This window comes from Vipera berus (assembly GCF_964194415.1).
Source record: "Vipera berus genome assembly, chromosome: 1".
In the NCBI taxonomy this organism is placed as follows: domain Eukaryota; kingdom Metazoa; phylum Chordata; class Lepidosauria; order Squamata; family Viperidae; genus Vipera; species Vipera berus.
Genome location: NC_138202.1, coordinates 125,833,526 through 125,849,300, shown reverse-complemented (window position 1 = coordinate 125,849,300; position 15,775 = coordinate 125,833,526). Strand labels below are relative to the sequence as shown.

Sequence of the window (15,775 nt, the reverse complement as noted above, 5' to 3'; positions counted from 1 at the left end):
CGGGCCGTTCGCAGACGGTGTTGGCAGGGGGGCAGAGGTCAACCCCTAGGCCCCTTAGTTGTGGGGTGCCTCAGGGATCGGTGCTCTCGCCCCTCCTGTTCAACATTATATGAAGCCGCTGGGAGAGATCATCCGTGGCTTTGGGGTGAAGTATCATCAATATGCTGATGATACCCAGCTTTTCATCTCCACCCCGAACCAACCCAGTGATGCCCTCGATGTGATGTCCCGTTGCCTGGAAGCGGTACAGATTTGGATGGGAAAGAACAGGCTCCGGCTCAACCCGGCCAAGACTGAGTGGCTTTACGTACCGACATCTCGTTTAGTCCAAGAGGTTCCATCTTTGATTATAGGAGGAGAGATATTACCTCCCGTTGATAGAGCACACAATCTGGGCGTCCTCCTGGATTCACGACTCAGTTTTGAAGATCATATTGGAGTCATGGCTAGGGGGGCATTTGCCCAGATTCGCCTGGTACACCAGTTGCACCCCTTTCTGGACCGAGATGCCCTACGTACAGTCACCCACGCACTCGTTACCTCCCGTATAGACTACTGCAATGCTCTCTACATGGGGCTGCCCTTGAAGACCACCTGGAGGCTTGAACTGGTGCAGAGTGCAGCTGCACGGGTAGTGATGGGAGCACCCCGATACTCCCATATTACACCCCTCCTGCGTGAGCTGCATTGGCTACCGGTTGCCCTCCGGGTGAGATTTAAGGTGCTGGTACTTACCTTTAAAGCCCTACATGGCTTAGGCCCGGGATACTTGCAGGACCATCTGCTGCTGGGAATGAATTCCCATCGCCCAGTATGCTCACACAGAGAAGGCCTCCTCAGGGTACCGTCGGATAGACAATGTCGGCTTGCGACCCCCAGGGGAAGAGCCTTCTCTGTGGGAGCACCAGCCCTGTGGAATCAGCTCCCCCCTGAGCTTCGGATGGCCCAAGATCTCCGGTCCTTTTGCCGCGGCCTCAAAACACTCCTTTTCCACCTGGCTGACCTGGACTGACAGGGATTTTAATTATGTTTACAATTTTAACTCTAATCTTTATTTCAATTTTAAATTTTAATTTACTGTACAGAGACCTTTAATTTTTGTTGTTGTTAGCCGCCCTGAGTCCCTCGGGAGATAGGGCGGGATATAAGTCCCATTAATAAATAAATAAATAAATAAATAAATAATCAGACACATATCGCCCAATAAAATGATAAAGACAGTGAAACATCTTTTTTAGCTAGAAATCATACAAGGCAGTTACAACACATTTCTAGAAAGGTCCACTATATACAATGTACTTCTAAGTAAAGCACTCTGCTTGGGGGGTGGGGTGTTGTATGATTTTTGTACAGAATAAATCAAAATAATGTTTAATGCTTTAATAGAATTCACTGGAGACAGTAAGAAGAAAATTTTAAGAAAGTACATGTTTGTTTAGTTTGTGCCCCATCTTGCCCTAGAAAATGGTGGTTTCACAAGATTTTTTTCAATTTCTTGGAAAATAAATCCATAAATTACTTCTAGTTATACTTGACAAAGGGGATGCGGTGGCTCAGTGGGTTAGGACGCTGAGCTTGTCAATCAGAAGGTCGGCACTTTGGCGGGTCGAATCCCGAGTGCTGAGTAACAGAGTGAGCGCCTGTTACTCGTCCCAGCTTCTGCCAACCTAGCAGTTCGAAAGCACGTAAAAATGCAAGTAGAAAAATAGGGACCACTATGGTGGGAAGGTAACAGCATTCTGTGCACCTTTGGCGTCTAGTCATGCCCATGGAGACATCCTTGGACAAGCGCTGGCTCTTCGGCTTTGAAACGGAGATGAGCCCCTAGTTGGAAACGACTAGCACGCATGTGCAGGGGAACCTTTACCTTTACCATTATACTTGACAAACTAACCTTTGTGTTCAAATGTTCCATATTTTCCCATTATCTTTACTAAGAAAATATATTTGTTCACCATTGTTTTCTCTTCTCTGAATTTTCTGCCAGCCAATGTTGGAGATAGAGATTAGGTTAAAACTAATGGGAAATTGTATTTTCCTCTTAGAAAATGAAACAACATGAACTCTGGTCTCTCATGCTCATTCTCTTTGGATTACAAGAAGAGACTAAAAGCTTCTCCTTTAGCTTTTGAAAATACTATACATAGCTATATGTAGTGGCTTCAAAAGCAATTTATATTCAGCTTTTGAAAATATTGGGGCAACACAGTGGCTCGACAATTAAGCCGCTCGGCTTGTTGGCTGGAAAGCTCCCGTCATCACCCCAGCTCCCATCTTCTCCTCAGCTCCTGTCAACCTAGCGGTTCGACAGCATGAAAATGTGAGTAGATAAATAAGTAACACTTTGGTGGGAAGGTAACAGAGGTCTGTGACATTAAGCGGCCACATGATCACAGAAATTCTTCGGACAATGCTAACTCAGTGGCGTTGAAACAGAGATGAGCACTGCCTCCTATAGTCAGCAATGACTAGCAGAGTAAAATCTGCAGGAACTCCTTTAACTTTTTTAAAACAAAATAGTTTTGTTTTGAAATTTATGGAACTAAATTTTCTAGTATATTCTGGTACCAGTTAGTAATAAACATCAACTATTATTTATTCCTATCTTGTTTTAATCAGAGGGCAATCTATAAATCTATAAATTGAGTTCAGACACAGAATTTGAGGGTCAAATACTAAGATTAGCTCAAAGGTTTAAGCAAAACTTTTCTATCTCTTCTCACTGTATATAAAAAAACAAGAAGGGAGGCATTAAAGTGGGCAAGTTTTGGCATGGCATAAAAGCTCCTCACTCTTACTGTATCTAAAAGGAGAATAAAATAAATTGCTAGCTCTTTTACCCCATCCCTATCCACATTTTCATTCATATTGTATGAATCTGTCTGGGTGTTTGAAGCAAACAAACAACTAGGAGTGGCAGCCATGAGGAAAGCTTATCATCTTCAAAGCCACCTTTTCTCAAGTTATGGTAGGAAATGATAGTTTGTGGATAATCAGGATTTTCCCAATACTGTAGCTGTAATTATGGTTGTAGATTTTTGGGTTGGGAGAGAGATATACCCAACACAGAACCTACAGACAGAAACAGGATATTGAAATTCTTGTTTGCAGTTGGTAAAATTCTGGGTTCCTGAGCTCCAGGAACCAAGAAGTGGTATGAAGCAAAAATTCTAGACTGTCAAAAAACATATCAGAATCAAGCTCACTAGCTTCACAATGTTGTGAAGAAAAAAGGTTTGCTTCTTTTTAAATGCTTTAAACTAAACTACATCAGTGCCAAGAGGAAAATAAAATCTCTTCAGTTCTCAAAACTAGCTGGCTCAGATCAAGAGCTGGTTCTGAAGTAGAACAAAGCTCTTCTATGAAAGTGCTTTTTAATGCTTTAAGCCAAAATCATCCAAATTTAGTAAGTATGATACTCTGTTGATCTAGTACTTTGGAAATTGATTCTGATGCATATATTTAGTTAAGATTATGAATATATTAAAGAAATATAGTATTTAGTAGCCATTTAGCTTAACATTTGCACACATGACTATGTCAATTTGTTTGTAGTATTAATCAGAATAAAATTGGTATCTGTTTCTCATTATCATCTATATTTATTACAAAGAATCTCTCCTTCGTACTTAACAAACATATATATATATATATATATATATATATATATATATATATATATATATATATATATACGCGGTGGCTCAGTGGGTTAGGACGCTAAGCTTGTCGATCAGAAGGTCGGCAGTTTGGCGGGTCGAATCCCGAGTGCCGCGTAACAGAGTGAGCGCCTGTTACTCGTCCCAGCTTCTGCCAACCTAGCAGTTCGAAAGCACGTAAAAATGCAAGTAGAAAAATAGGGACCACTACGGTGGGAAGGTAACAGCGTTCTGTGCGCCTTTGGCGTCTAGTCATGCCGGCCACATGACCACGGAGATGTCCTCGGACAAGCGCTGGCTCTTCGGCTTTGAAACGGAGATGAGCACCGGCCCCTAGAGTCGGAAACGACTAGCACGCATGTGCGGGGGAACCTTTACCTTATATATATATATATATATATATATATATATATATATATATATATATATATATATATATATATATACACAGTATTTGTGTAAATTACTAACAAAGAATTAAAGGGAAACTGAGATGCATTTCTGACTCCTTAGTCGTCCTCAGTCAGCTATACCCTTCTGAGATTCGAACCTGGGCTGATTGCATACAAGGCAGTGTTATTTGCCTCTAAGCCACAAGGTCCCTCTCGCTCTGTTAGCTTTTTTTCTGCAAGGGAAGATATGTTTCAAATGTTAACTATTTAGATTACCTTGCTAGGCCCCAAACATGGGGCAAATCTTTATTTCCTGTTTTCAGCCTATCTTGAAGGCTATCAAACAGGCAGTAGTCACACCGGACAATTCATATATTTGTGTAAATTACTAACAAAGAATTAAAGGGAAACTGAGATGCATTTCTGACTCCTTAGTCGTCCTCAGTCAGCTATACCCTTCTGAGATTCGAACCTGGGCTGATTGCATACAAGGCAGTGTTATTTGCCTCTAAGCCACAAGGTCCCTCTCGCCCTGTTAGCTTTTTTTCTGCAAGGGAAGATATGTTTCAAATGTTAAAGGCAAATAACACTGCCTTGTATGCAATCAGCCCAGGTTCGAATCTCAGAAGGGTATAGCTGACTGAGGACGACTAAGGAGTCAGAAATGCATCTCAGTTTCCCTTTAATTCTTTGTTAGTAATTTACACAAATATATGAATTGTCCGGTGTGACTACTGCCTGTTTGATAGCCTTCAAGATAGGCTGAAAACAGGAAATAAAGATTTGCCCCATGTTTGGGGCCTAGCAAGGTAATCTAAATAGTTAACATTTGAAACATATCTTCCCTTGCAGAAAAAAAGCTAACAGAGCGAGAGGGACCTTGTGGCTTAGAGGCAAATAACACTGCCTTGTATGCAATCAGCCCAGGTTCGAATCTCAGAAGGGTATAGCTGACTGAGGACGACTAAGGAGTCAGAAATGCATCTCAGTTTCCCTTTAATTCTTTGTTAGTAATTTACACAAATATATGAATTGTCCGGTGTGACTACTGCCTGTTTGATAGCCTTCAAGATAGGCTGAAAACAGGAAATAAAGATTTGCCCCATGTTTGGGGCCTAGCAAGGTAATCTAAATAGTTAACATTTGAAACATATATATATATATATATATATATATATATATATATATATATCTGTGTGTGTATACACACACGCACACATTTTGAAGGATATAAATGCTGCAAAGTGTCAACCATATAATTGCATGGGTTTCATTCAAATAAATTTGTGAAATGTTCTCCTTTCTTCTAACACATAAATGGCTAGGATAAGAAAAAGACAGCAAAGCAGCCTCTAAATTGCTCAGAAAACAAGAGACATAAACCTGAACCATTTGTCTGAAATAGGGTTTCCTACCTGAACAGGGTTGGACCAGAAGACCCCAAAGGTCCCTTCCAACTATTCTATTCTGTTCTATTCTATTCTAGTCGTCTAGTCTATTCTATTCTATTCTAGTCTAGTCCAGTCGTCCAGTCCATTCTTCTACTCTACTCTACTCTACTCTAGTGTAGAAAGCTTCCAACCAAATTTGACAATAAAAAGCTGACAAATTCTAATTAAACAGGAAACTCTTACTTTTAAATTTTAATTCCCTACCCTCTAATTACTTGTTTATTCTTGCTTGCCAATCTGGCAAGCTGGCTGGTATAGTTTATTGGCAATCTTAGTAACTTCTCTAATGACACATTATTTATTATTTTAAATAATCTAAGATTCTGTCACAGTGCCTATAGCCTATTAGGAAATAGATGGGGTGCAATGGCTTAGGCTAATCTCTAGTAAGACTGACCATCCTGTTTCCAACTTTAGTTCTAGGTAAGACTGCATTTCCACAGAGAGAACTGGTATGCAATCTAGGAATCATTTAGGATTCTCAACTTGTGCTCAAAATGCAGGTGGCAACTGCAGCTAGGAAAACCTTTAAACAAATCCACCTTGTGTATCAATTCCGGATTCTCATTATCACTCAATTTTTACCTATCTCTTGTTTGGATTACTGCAATGCAGTGTACATCAGTTTGTCCTTATACAACTTGGAAGCTACAGCAGGTTCAGAATACTGCAGCCCCTACAGTATAACTATGGCTAAACCTAAGTGTTTGCCATTACTCTGTGAGCTGCACTGTTTGCTAGTTGGCTTCTACATTCAATTGCTGATAGACACCAATAAAACTTTTTGTGGGTTAGTGTCTGTATATTTGTGGAATCACCATTTTCCAATTATCTTTTCCTAGCCTATAATATCTGACAGGGTTAGCATCTTCCAGGTCCATCAATAAAGAGTGCCATTTTATTGAACCCAGGCAGTACATCTTTTCTGTCACTAAGCCTTCCCTTAGGAATAGCATTTCCCCAAGGCCCTAGACCAGGGGTGTCAAACTGCTGGCCCGCAGGCCGCATGCGTCATGCTGAAACTGCGCCCACCCCATTGCTGGCTATGGAAAAAAAAGACGCAATATGTCGTGACAAGTCACGTGATGTTGCAAGTTTGACACCCCTGCCCTAGACCCTTTTTCTGGCTCCAAAGCCATAATAAGATTAAGGGGCCCTAATGCTGTGGTCCTTTAAGACAACTTTAAAAACCTGGTTCTTGCGGCAAACACTGGGCTAGGAAGATTTGTACATGCTGGAATGTTTATGAATTCAAATTTTAATCTTTCCCAGGACAACTGCTACTTTGCTGCGGTACTATTGATTTGTCAATTTGTTTCAACTCTTTGTAAGCCACCTTCAGTCACTAGTCAGTTGAATGGCTCACAGTCTGGTTTGGAAGCATCACTGCTTCAGACAGGAAGGCGGTGAAGAGAGTGGTGAGGATGGCCGAAAAGATCATTGGCAGTTCCCTCCCCTCCATCCAGGACATAGCACAGAAGTGTTGCTTGAGCAGGGTCCGTAAGATTGTCTGGGACACTACACATCCTCTTCACGACCTGTTTTCCTTGTTACCTTTTGGGAAGAGGCTTCATAGTATCCGCAGCAGAACATCCAGATTCAGCCAGAGTTTCATTCCATCCAGCATTAACCTTGTGAACTCTCAAGCTTTGTCCCTCCGTTATATTTTCAAGATGGACAGTATTTAATATTTATTTGTTATATATATGTAGGGGTGTAGGTCTATACATATGTGTATATAGTATGGTTATATGTGTGTCATGTATGAGTTCCACTTTGAGAGTGGGCAACTAAATTTCATTTTTGATGTGTGCCATTGTGCCCACAGTAAAAAAATGACAATAAAGGTTATCTTATCTAAATAGCATGCTATCTCAAATCCATATATTCTCAAGAGTTTACTATTAAAAGTATGTATAGTTGTCCAATCATAAATTACTTATCACATTTTTCTTTTATCATTTCTTAAAAAAACTAATAGTGTAACAATTACATCTCAAACTATTCCAAGAAAGACTAAAGAAAAAGGCAAGTAAAATAGGACAATGGAATCAACTGAATTTGATTTAAATATAAAAAATATAGTATATTGGAGGTATATGTCTTCTTATTAGCATGCAGTCTAGATCCAAACTATTGTAAAAAGAACGCTTGTAATAAGACATCTTACACTTTTATACACTCACCTTAAGGTTTCTTTGAGAAGAGCTCTAATCATTGGCAAGTTGGGAATATGGTGAGCATCAGGAACTTTATCTTTTCCCAAATTGTGAACTATCTCTTTATAGACAGAATCCTGTACTTCTGGATGCTTTGCTAAAAGATATGTTGCCCAGGATAAAGTGAAAGAAGTCTTGAAGAGAGTTGGGATGGGGAGAGAAGAGAAGGAAAGAAGGAAGAAAGGGGGAAGTGATGTTATTCATTAAATAAGAGCATTTTTCATTTTCAACCAATCTTATATTATGCATTTGGAGAAACCAAACTGTATATCAATCATGGTATCAAATAATTATCAGATACTTTCTCAAACAACACAACCTTTGTTTGTTTTACCAAGTTTTTGTATGTTTGATTTTCAAAGAATCTAATTGCCTTTGCATGGGATTATAGCTTAAAATTGATTGTTTTATAGCTGTCATGGGTCCGATAAATGAGACAGTTCAAACAAAATGCAAGCACTGTTTATCTAAAAAGTCTTAATAATGAAACGAAACATAGACACTCATGGAGAGATGCCAGAATCTGAGATCTCCTCCCCCCAAACCCATTGTAACACATACAATCCCCGCCCTTATCTACACGTCATAAATCACATTATCTAATTCGTTTTACATATGAGGTTTCACTTCCCGACCTACCTGTTTGAACAAGCCGGCCTGGCCTGATGGGTGATGGGTTTGGGTTTTATTGCTTTTCATGTATTTTAACTTATTGTTATAGTTTTTGGGCATCTTGTTTAATCTCTTTTAATTTTTGTATTCTTGTCTTTTAACATGTATTGCCCTGTTCACCGCCCTGAGTCCTTCGGGAGAAGGGCGGTATACAAATAAAATTATTATTATTATTATTATTCTGTGCCCGAGCTTTTCTAATGCTCTCAAAACATCCGCTGTTTCCTACCAAAATGAAGCAATTTAAAGTAACAGGCTATCTCTTATATTGTCAGTGCAAAAATATGTCAATGTTTGCAGCATTGACTATAGCATTTACATGGCTGCCCAACTTGAACAAAAGTGTACAAATGTGTACAAAAACTATATACAAAAATATTTCACCCCTAGGCAATTATACTTAAAACAAATGAAATAACTGGTGATCAGAATTTTATTATATTCATATTTTATGATTATTGTCATAAAAGCTTGCTTGAGATACAACAAATATTTTCATTTTATTCTAGTTCCCAACTTCCTATTGTTGTTTTTTTAGGCTTTAGCTCTGAGTGAATTTAACTGTTAGATGTAGATTTTTTTTTCAATGAAATAGTATAACATTTTTGTTGCTCATACTTTAATAAGTTATCAAAAAGAAATATAAATTCAAGTCTCTAATATATGTATCACTGTAAAGCAAAACAAATTATGTTTACGTTTACTAAAAATGAATTGCATTCATTTAATTTCATGATATTTATCTGCAACAACAGAGGCAGAATTATTTATTGTTCCTAGTATCTCAAGTCTACCTTTATCTAATTGTATTTATTTTTACCGATGAATCTAATTTTACAAACAATCAAAGCAGTATTAAATAAAGGTTCTCTACAGGGAAGAACTATTCGGAGAGATCTTCCTTTATTTTGCTTTTATATGGCTTAAGTACTTCATATTCCAATACATGTAGGAGACCCCAGTTCATATTATTTACTGCCTATCCAAACATCCAATCTCTAGTTGAAAGATTTTTAAAAAGTGGGATGAAATGATAATAGTTGCGGAAAATATTCAGATGCATATAACTGTAGATAAATCAGATTCACAAAAGGATTGTAATAATAATAATAATAATAATAATAATAATAATAATAATAATAATAATAATAATAATAATAATAATAATAATAATAGGAAGGGACCTTGGAAATCTTCTAGTCCAACCCCCTGCTCAGGCAGGAAACCCTATACCAATTCAGACAAATGGTTGTCCAGTCTCTTCCTAAAAACCTCCAGTGTTGGAGCATTCACAACTTCTGGAGGCAGGTTGTTCCACTGATTAATTGTTCTAACTGTCAGGAAATTTCTCTTTAGTTCTCTCTTTGATTAGTTTCCATCCATTGCTTTTTGTCCTGCCTTCTGGTACTTTGGAGAATAGCTTGACTCCCTCTTCTTTGTGGCAACCCCAGATACTGTATATTGGAACATTGCTATCATGTCATCCCTAGTCCTTCTCTTCATTAAACTAGACATACCCAATTCCAGCAACAGTTATGTTTTAGCCTCCAGTCCCCTAATCATCTTTGCTGCTCTTCTCTGTACTTTCTTTTTTACATTGTGGTGACCAAAACTGGATGCAGTATTCCAAGTGTGGCCTTACCAAGGCATTGTAAAGTGGTGATAACACTTCATGTGATCTTGATTCTATCCCTCTGTTAATGCAGCCTAGCACTGTGTTGGCTTTTTTGGAGCTGCAGCACACTCCTGGCTCATATTTAAGTGATTGTCCACTAGGACTCCGAGATCCCTCTCACAGTTGCTACTATTGAGCAAGGTACCACCCATACTGTACCTTGCATTTGGTTTTACTTGTCTGAATGTAGAATCTTACTTTTTTCACCATTGAATTTCATTTTGTTAGCTAGCGCCCAATGTTCAAGTCTGTCAAGATCTTTCTGTATATTAAGCCTATCTTCTGGAGTGTTGGCTATTCCTGCCAGCTTGGTGTTGTCTGCAAATTTGATGAGTTCCCCATCTATCCCCTCATCTAAATCATTGATGAAGATGTTGAAGAGCCCTGGGGCACCCCACTACACACTTCCCTCCATGTAGATGCAGTTCCATTGAGGACCACACGCTGAGTATGGCCGGTCAGCTATGAATCCATCTGGTGGTGATGCTATTTAACCCACATTTTTCTATCTTATCAAGTAATAGATTGTGGTTTACTTTATCAAATGCCTTACTGAAGTCCAAGTAAATTATACCCACAGCATTCCTCTGGTCCACTAATTTTGTCACTTGGTCAAAGAATGCAATAAGATTTGTCTGGCATGATCTGTTTTTGACAAACCCATGTTGGCTTTTGGTAATGACTTTTTTTGCCTCTAGGTGTTCGCTGATTCGTTGCTTGAGTATCTTTTCTGGAATCTTTCCAGGTATTGAGGTCAGGCTGATAGGTCTGTAGTTTCCTGGGTCCATTTTTTTTCCTTTTTTGAAGATGGGAACTACTTCAGTTCTTTTCCAGTCCTCTGGTAGTTCCCCAGTGCTCCAGGATCTTTGAAAGATATAGCTCAGTGGTTCTGAGATCACACCTGCCAGTTCCTTCAGAACCCTGGGTGTAATTCATCTGCTCCTGGTGTTTTGAACTCATCTAGGGTAGACAGGTGCCCTTACCATTTTGTTGTTGTGTTTCTAATCTGTTTTTTACGGTACTGTTTTTGATAGGTTGGACTGTTTTTTCTGAAAGTAGCAGATTCACTGGAAAGAAATAATGGACTTTATACACTTAGAATTTATTGCACTTGCTTCCCTGAAGTTCAAGCCTGTATTATTTTTCAATAGCAGAAAACTGACTGAGTGGATAAGTGTTAAATTGATATTCCATAAGACAATAGAAGAGAGATTGGGAAATGGATTTATCACACTTAACTGGAAAACAATTTCATCTAGACATTTTTGGGAAGATAGATCAACTTTGGAGATTGGATTTATTATATTTAACCAGACAACAATTGATAAGAGATTGCATTAAGACACAAATATGGATATTTGATCCAGGATGAATCAGTTTTAACATTTGGGATGATTTGGGATATATAAGAAGCCGTGGTAAATTTTCTATGAGTTGATTACAATAACAATTTGTTAACAGATGGTTTTGAAACTTGAATGCTCTTTTTTATTATTATTGTTCTTTCTGTTAACTATTTTGTCATTAATAGACTATATAGATGACAGATTAATAACTTGCTAATAGAATTAGTAGTTTAAAATTTGGGGGGCATTTTACAAGGGATGAGAAATTAATATTGTAATATATTAATTAGTATTCAGCTAGGGCGATAATATGCATTTATGTGTTAAGTTTCTTTTTTTATTACACTTTTTTAAAGTCTTGTTTGGGTTGTGTTTTTTCTTTGTTTCTTAAAAAAAGTTTTTGAAGTTTTGTATTTTACCTTCTTTTGAATAAAATAAAAATAAAATATATTTGTGCCTATATTTGTTAGTACAAACATTCTGATAAAAAGCAGACTACTGTTAAATCCTGATTTCTATGGAAACTTCCCATATATAGTTGCATTTTTAAAGGCCTCTTTCTACATACATATAACATACGTGTGTGTGTGTGTGTGTGAATGTGTGTATACCTTAAACTTCAGAGAAACAGGCTACCCAAAGTGTGCCATGTCACTGAAAATTATCTTTTACAATCCATTCATGTGTGCATTAAAAGACAAAAATATGTCCATAGTCAGAATAGAAGACCCAAACTTTACTATATAAAATAATGCCCTAATTTATCTATCTAGATAAGTATAAAAGAAATTTAATATTAAAAGGTAAAAGATTTATTTTAAAATTACATTTATTGTATTTTTATTTATGTTGCATATAAGACACTTTGCGGCATGGATATCCAGAAACATAGAAAATAAATAATGAACTTACTGTGTCAACACCTGCCAAAAGCATTTCAGTCATATTGGCATAAATTTCTTCTATTGTAAGCTCTTTTCTCCTAAGCAGAGTTGTGAGTAATCCACCTTTTATTTTTTTTCCTTGATCTAAAAGGGACTTTATTTCATTTATTTTATTGTCAACGTGAATTTGACCTTGGTGATTAAAAGAGAAGAAAAAACAAAGAATGTTTATCAAAATTTGAAATATAACTTCTTAGGCTATTATCTCTTGTTTATAAAGTAGGGTTTTTAAAAATATCTTTACTTCAATTGCTTTAAAAATATTAAATGTCTTACTATCTTCAATGCTGGAAAATAATTTAATTTCTGCCTATGGAGATTCTCAACTATCCAGAACTGAAAAAGTTTCTTGGATAAGATGCAAAACATTTTCAAGGAAAAAAACAACAACACATTCCAATTGCTTTTTGGAACAGCACCTTTGAGATAATTCAGGGGTGTCAAACTCAAATTCATTGAGGGCCACATCAGCATTGCGGTTGCCCTCGGGGGGCCGGGTGGGTGTGGCCAGAGTGGGCGCAGCCTACTGGGTGGGCATAGCTGGAGTGTGTGTGGCCTACTGGGTGGGCATGGCCAGCTCTACATCATTCGCATCAAGGGTACCTATGGGGACCTGGGCAGGAATGGGACAGATCTGAAGGTCTCTGGCAGAAGGAGATGGGACCGGGGCAAGTGCCAAGGCATGTTCCACTGGAGGAGCCTCACTGTTCCTCTCAGGCCATGTGGGGGGGGGCTGGACGGTGGTGCGGAGGTCAAATGCCCAGCCCAGCCCTCAAGCACCCAGGGCACTAAACCCAGCCCCACTTCCCCGAGGGGGCACCCAGCTGCACTTACCTCCTCAAGGCTGCTGCTGTTGTGCTTGCTCTCCTTAGCCAGGTTGCTCATGATGGGGACGAGGGCAAAGTCAAGAGGAAGGCCCACTCCCTCTCCATGTGAGGAGACCTGGCTCTGTATCCAAAGCTTCCTTAGCAATAGGATGGGAGACCCCCAGGATAGGCCAGGAGGAGGGGGCAAGGGGATGGTGAAAGGGCAGCAGGGAAGGACTAAGGCAGGACTCCCCTCAGACCCTCCCTCTCCTTCCTTCCTTCCTTCCTTCCTTCCTTCCTTCCTTCCTTCCTTCCTTCCTTCCTGAGTGGTGGGAAAATATTTGAGATGAGGGAGGGAGAAAACAGGCAAGAAACACAGCTGGGGAAGTGGAAGTGGTCAGCACATGGCCCTCGCCTACTTCACATATCCGGCTTGGTGGGCTCCAGTGGAGGGGATGCCATGAGCAGCATGAAAGTCGATGTTACTTGTGCAATGCTGCCCAGCCCCCAGCCTCCCCGGTTTTGGCAGGCAGTGGGGCGCTCTCCTCACAGTGCTGAGAGGCTGAGCCGGGTGGCATGAATCTGAAGAGAAGTGCAATGCTGCCCAGCCCCTAGCCTGCCCGAAGTAGGCAGGGCCATCTGCTGGCCACTTCCAGGCAATGGTGCATTTTTTCATTCCTCACAAAGGGTGATACCTCTCCAGCACATGCCCAGTGGACGGGGCTGACGCAGCAGGGGCTGGTCCCTCGCTGTTTCCAGACAGCCTTGTGGAGCTAAGACTGAATGCGTTTCAGCATAGATGGCCACCACAAAATTGTACATTGGCTCCTGGCCGCCCTGGACTGGGGCCAAGGCAGCGGGGGCCGTTCCCTCACTGTTTCCAGGATGGCTTCACGGGCTGGATCTGGCCCCCGGGCCTTGTGTTTGACATGTCTGAGATAATTCAATTTCTATTATAAGAATCAAGAATTTGCAAGATTACACGTGTACAACTGTACTACTACTTTAACAACTGCAGTGATTCACTTAACAGTAACAAGAAATGTCATAAAATGGGGCAAAACTCAATAATAGCAACAGAAATTTTGTGCTCAATTGTGTCAGAAGTTGAGGACAATCTGTATAAAATTGAAGCTAGCAAATAAGTCCAGTGATACTGTTTAAAATCAGAATGTAATCTATTCTAGTAATCTATTCTAGAGGTACCAGAATGTGGATTATTACCATTATCACTCTGTCCAAACTAAACTATGCCACCTTACACGCTACTGAACTTAATTCAAAATTCTGGTACTTATCTTTAAAGACCAAAACAGTTTGAAACCCTAAAACCTGAGGTCCTTTTTCCCATGTCAACTTAACCATAAAAGGCCTTTTCATTATAAAGGTTATATGCTTTATGCATGGACAAAAGAAATAATATTCTTTGGCAAGGCATTTCCAATTTGGAATAAAGAGATACTAGCACAGATGTCTAATTATATTACCCAGCCATTGTAAATTACTGTATTTTAGTGGATTAAACAGTTTTTATTCTTCCCATTTTTAGCATATTAGTATCTTAATAGTTGACACTGTCGCAACATTGCACTACAACATACTTTATGTGGTATGGCAACAGCCATACTCTGAATGTTAGCAAAGACTGGATCCATACATAAAAGGAATTTTTAAGATGTATAGGGTTCCTTAAGACCTAAAGTAATATCCAATCACCCCCTCTCAAAAAAAAGTGCCACACACTCTATGGCGGCCAAAAAAAGGGAGACATTTTTTACTTCTGCATTTTAAAATATTCTATGAAGAAAGGTTTTGCCTATTCGAGTATGCATTCCACCTCCATTTTCAGCTCCCTCTAGAGTTTGCTGTGACATTGAAAAAAAAACCCTACTTCAGATTATTTAAACATTAAAACCGGTAGCAAATATAATTTGTCCAACCTGACTTGAAACAAGAAACCATGAAATACTTTGAAGGGTCACAATATGATGTCTGAATAGAAAAAAATGAATAATGGGAGAAAGATTGGGAGATTATTTTCTGCTTGTTAAAAAAAAACCAGGGACAAAGGTTACAATAATAACTGTATAAATAATATATTCATATACTGTTAGTCAAATTCTGATTTTTTCCCCAACATAGATTAGAATATGGTATTTTGATTGTTGCTGCAATAAATATGTTTACAATTAGGGCAGAAGATCTGGCTTTAATTTCAATTTTAGACATAATTTAAGAAAATTAATATTTACAATTGGATTCAGTATTTCAGGTTGTTTGTACAGTCACATTTGACTTTCTTTAGCTAACATAAATTATATCTGAATTTCAGTCTTAAAAAACAAGAACACTTACTAAATTTAAAGAGTCCATCCCATGATTTACAGAATTCTCTCCAAGGCTTTGGAATGACTGGACGAAGCCACTTGGGAATAGCTCCTGCGTACATAGTAGATTTGAAACTGCTAAACATCAACTCCAGTGCTTCAATATATTCCAGTGTACTCTTGGGAATGTGATTTTCCAGACAACCCAATCGACACTCATACAGAACAGTTGCAACTCCTATACGGCAAAGTAATGCAGAATGTATTGTCTTTTTCTTTGCAAA

General features: G+C 38.9%; 1 protein-coding gene across 1 annotated transcript in view; it reads right to left on the bottom strand.

The window, feature by feature from the left end:
- CYP27C1 (cytochrome P450 family 27 subfamily C member 1) overlaps positions 1–15,775 on the bottom strand; it is a 42,693-nt gene that overhangs the window by 8,374 nt on the left and 18,544 nt on the right. The window contains exons 4-6 of the mRNA XM_081335462.1: positions 15,520–15,729; positions 12,327–12,490; positions 7,689–7,855 (exon numbers count right to left, since the gene is read on the bottom strand). Of these exons, the coding sequence (XP_081191588.1) occupies positions 7,689–7,855; positions 12,327–12,490; positions 15,520–15,729 (541 nt within the window). The remainder of the gene's footprint in view (positions 1–7,688; positions 7,856–12,326; positions 12,491–15,519; positions 15,730–15,775) is intronic.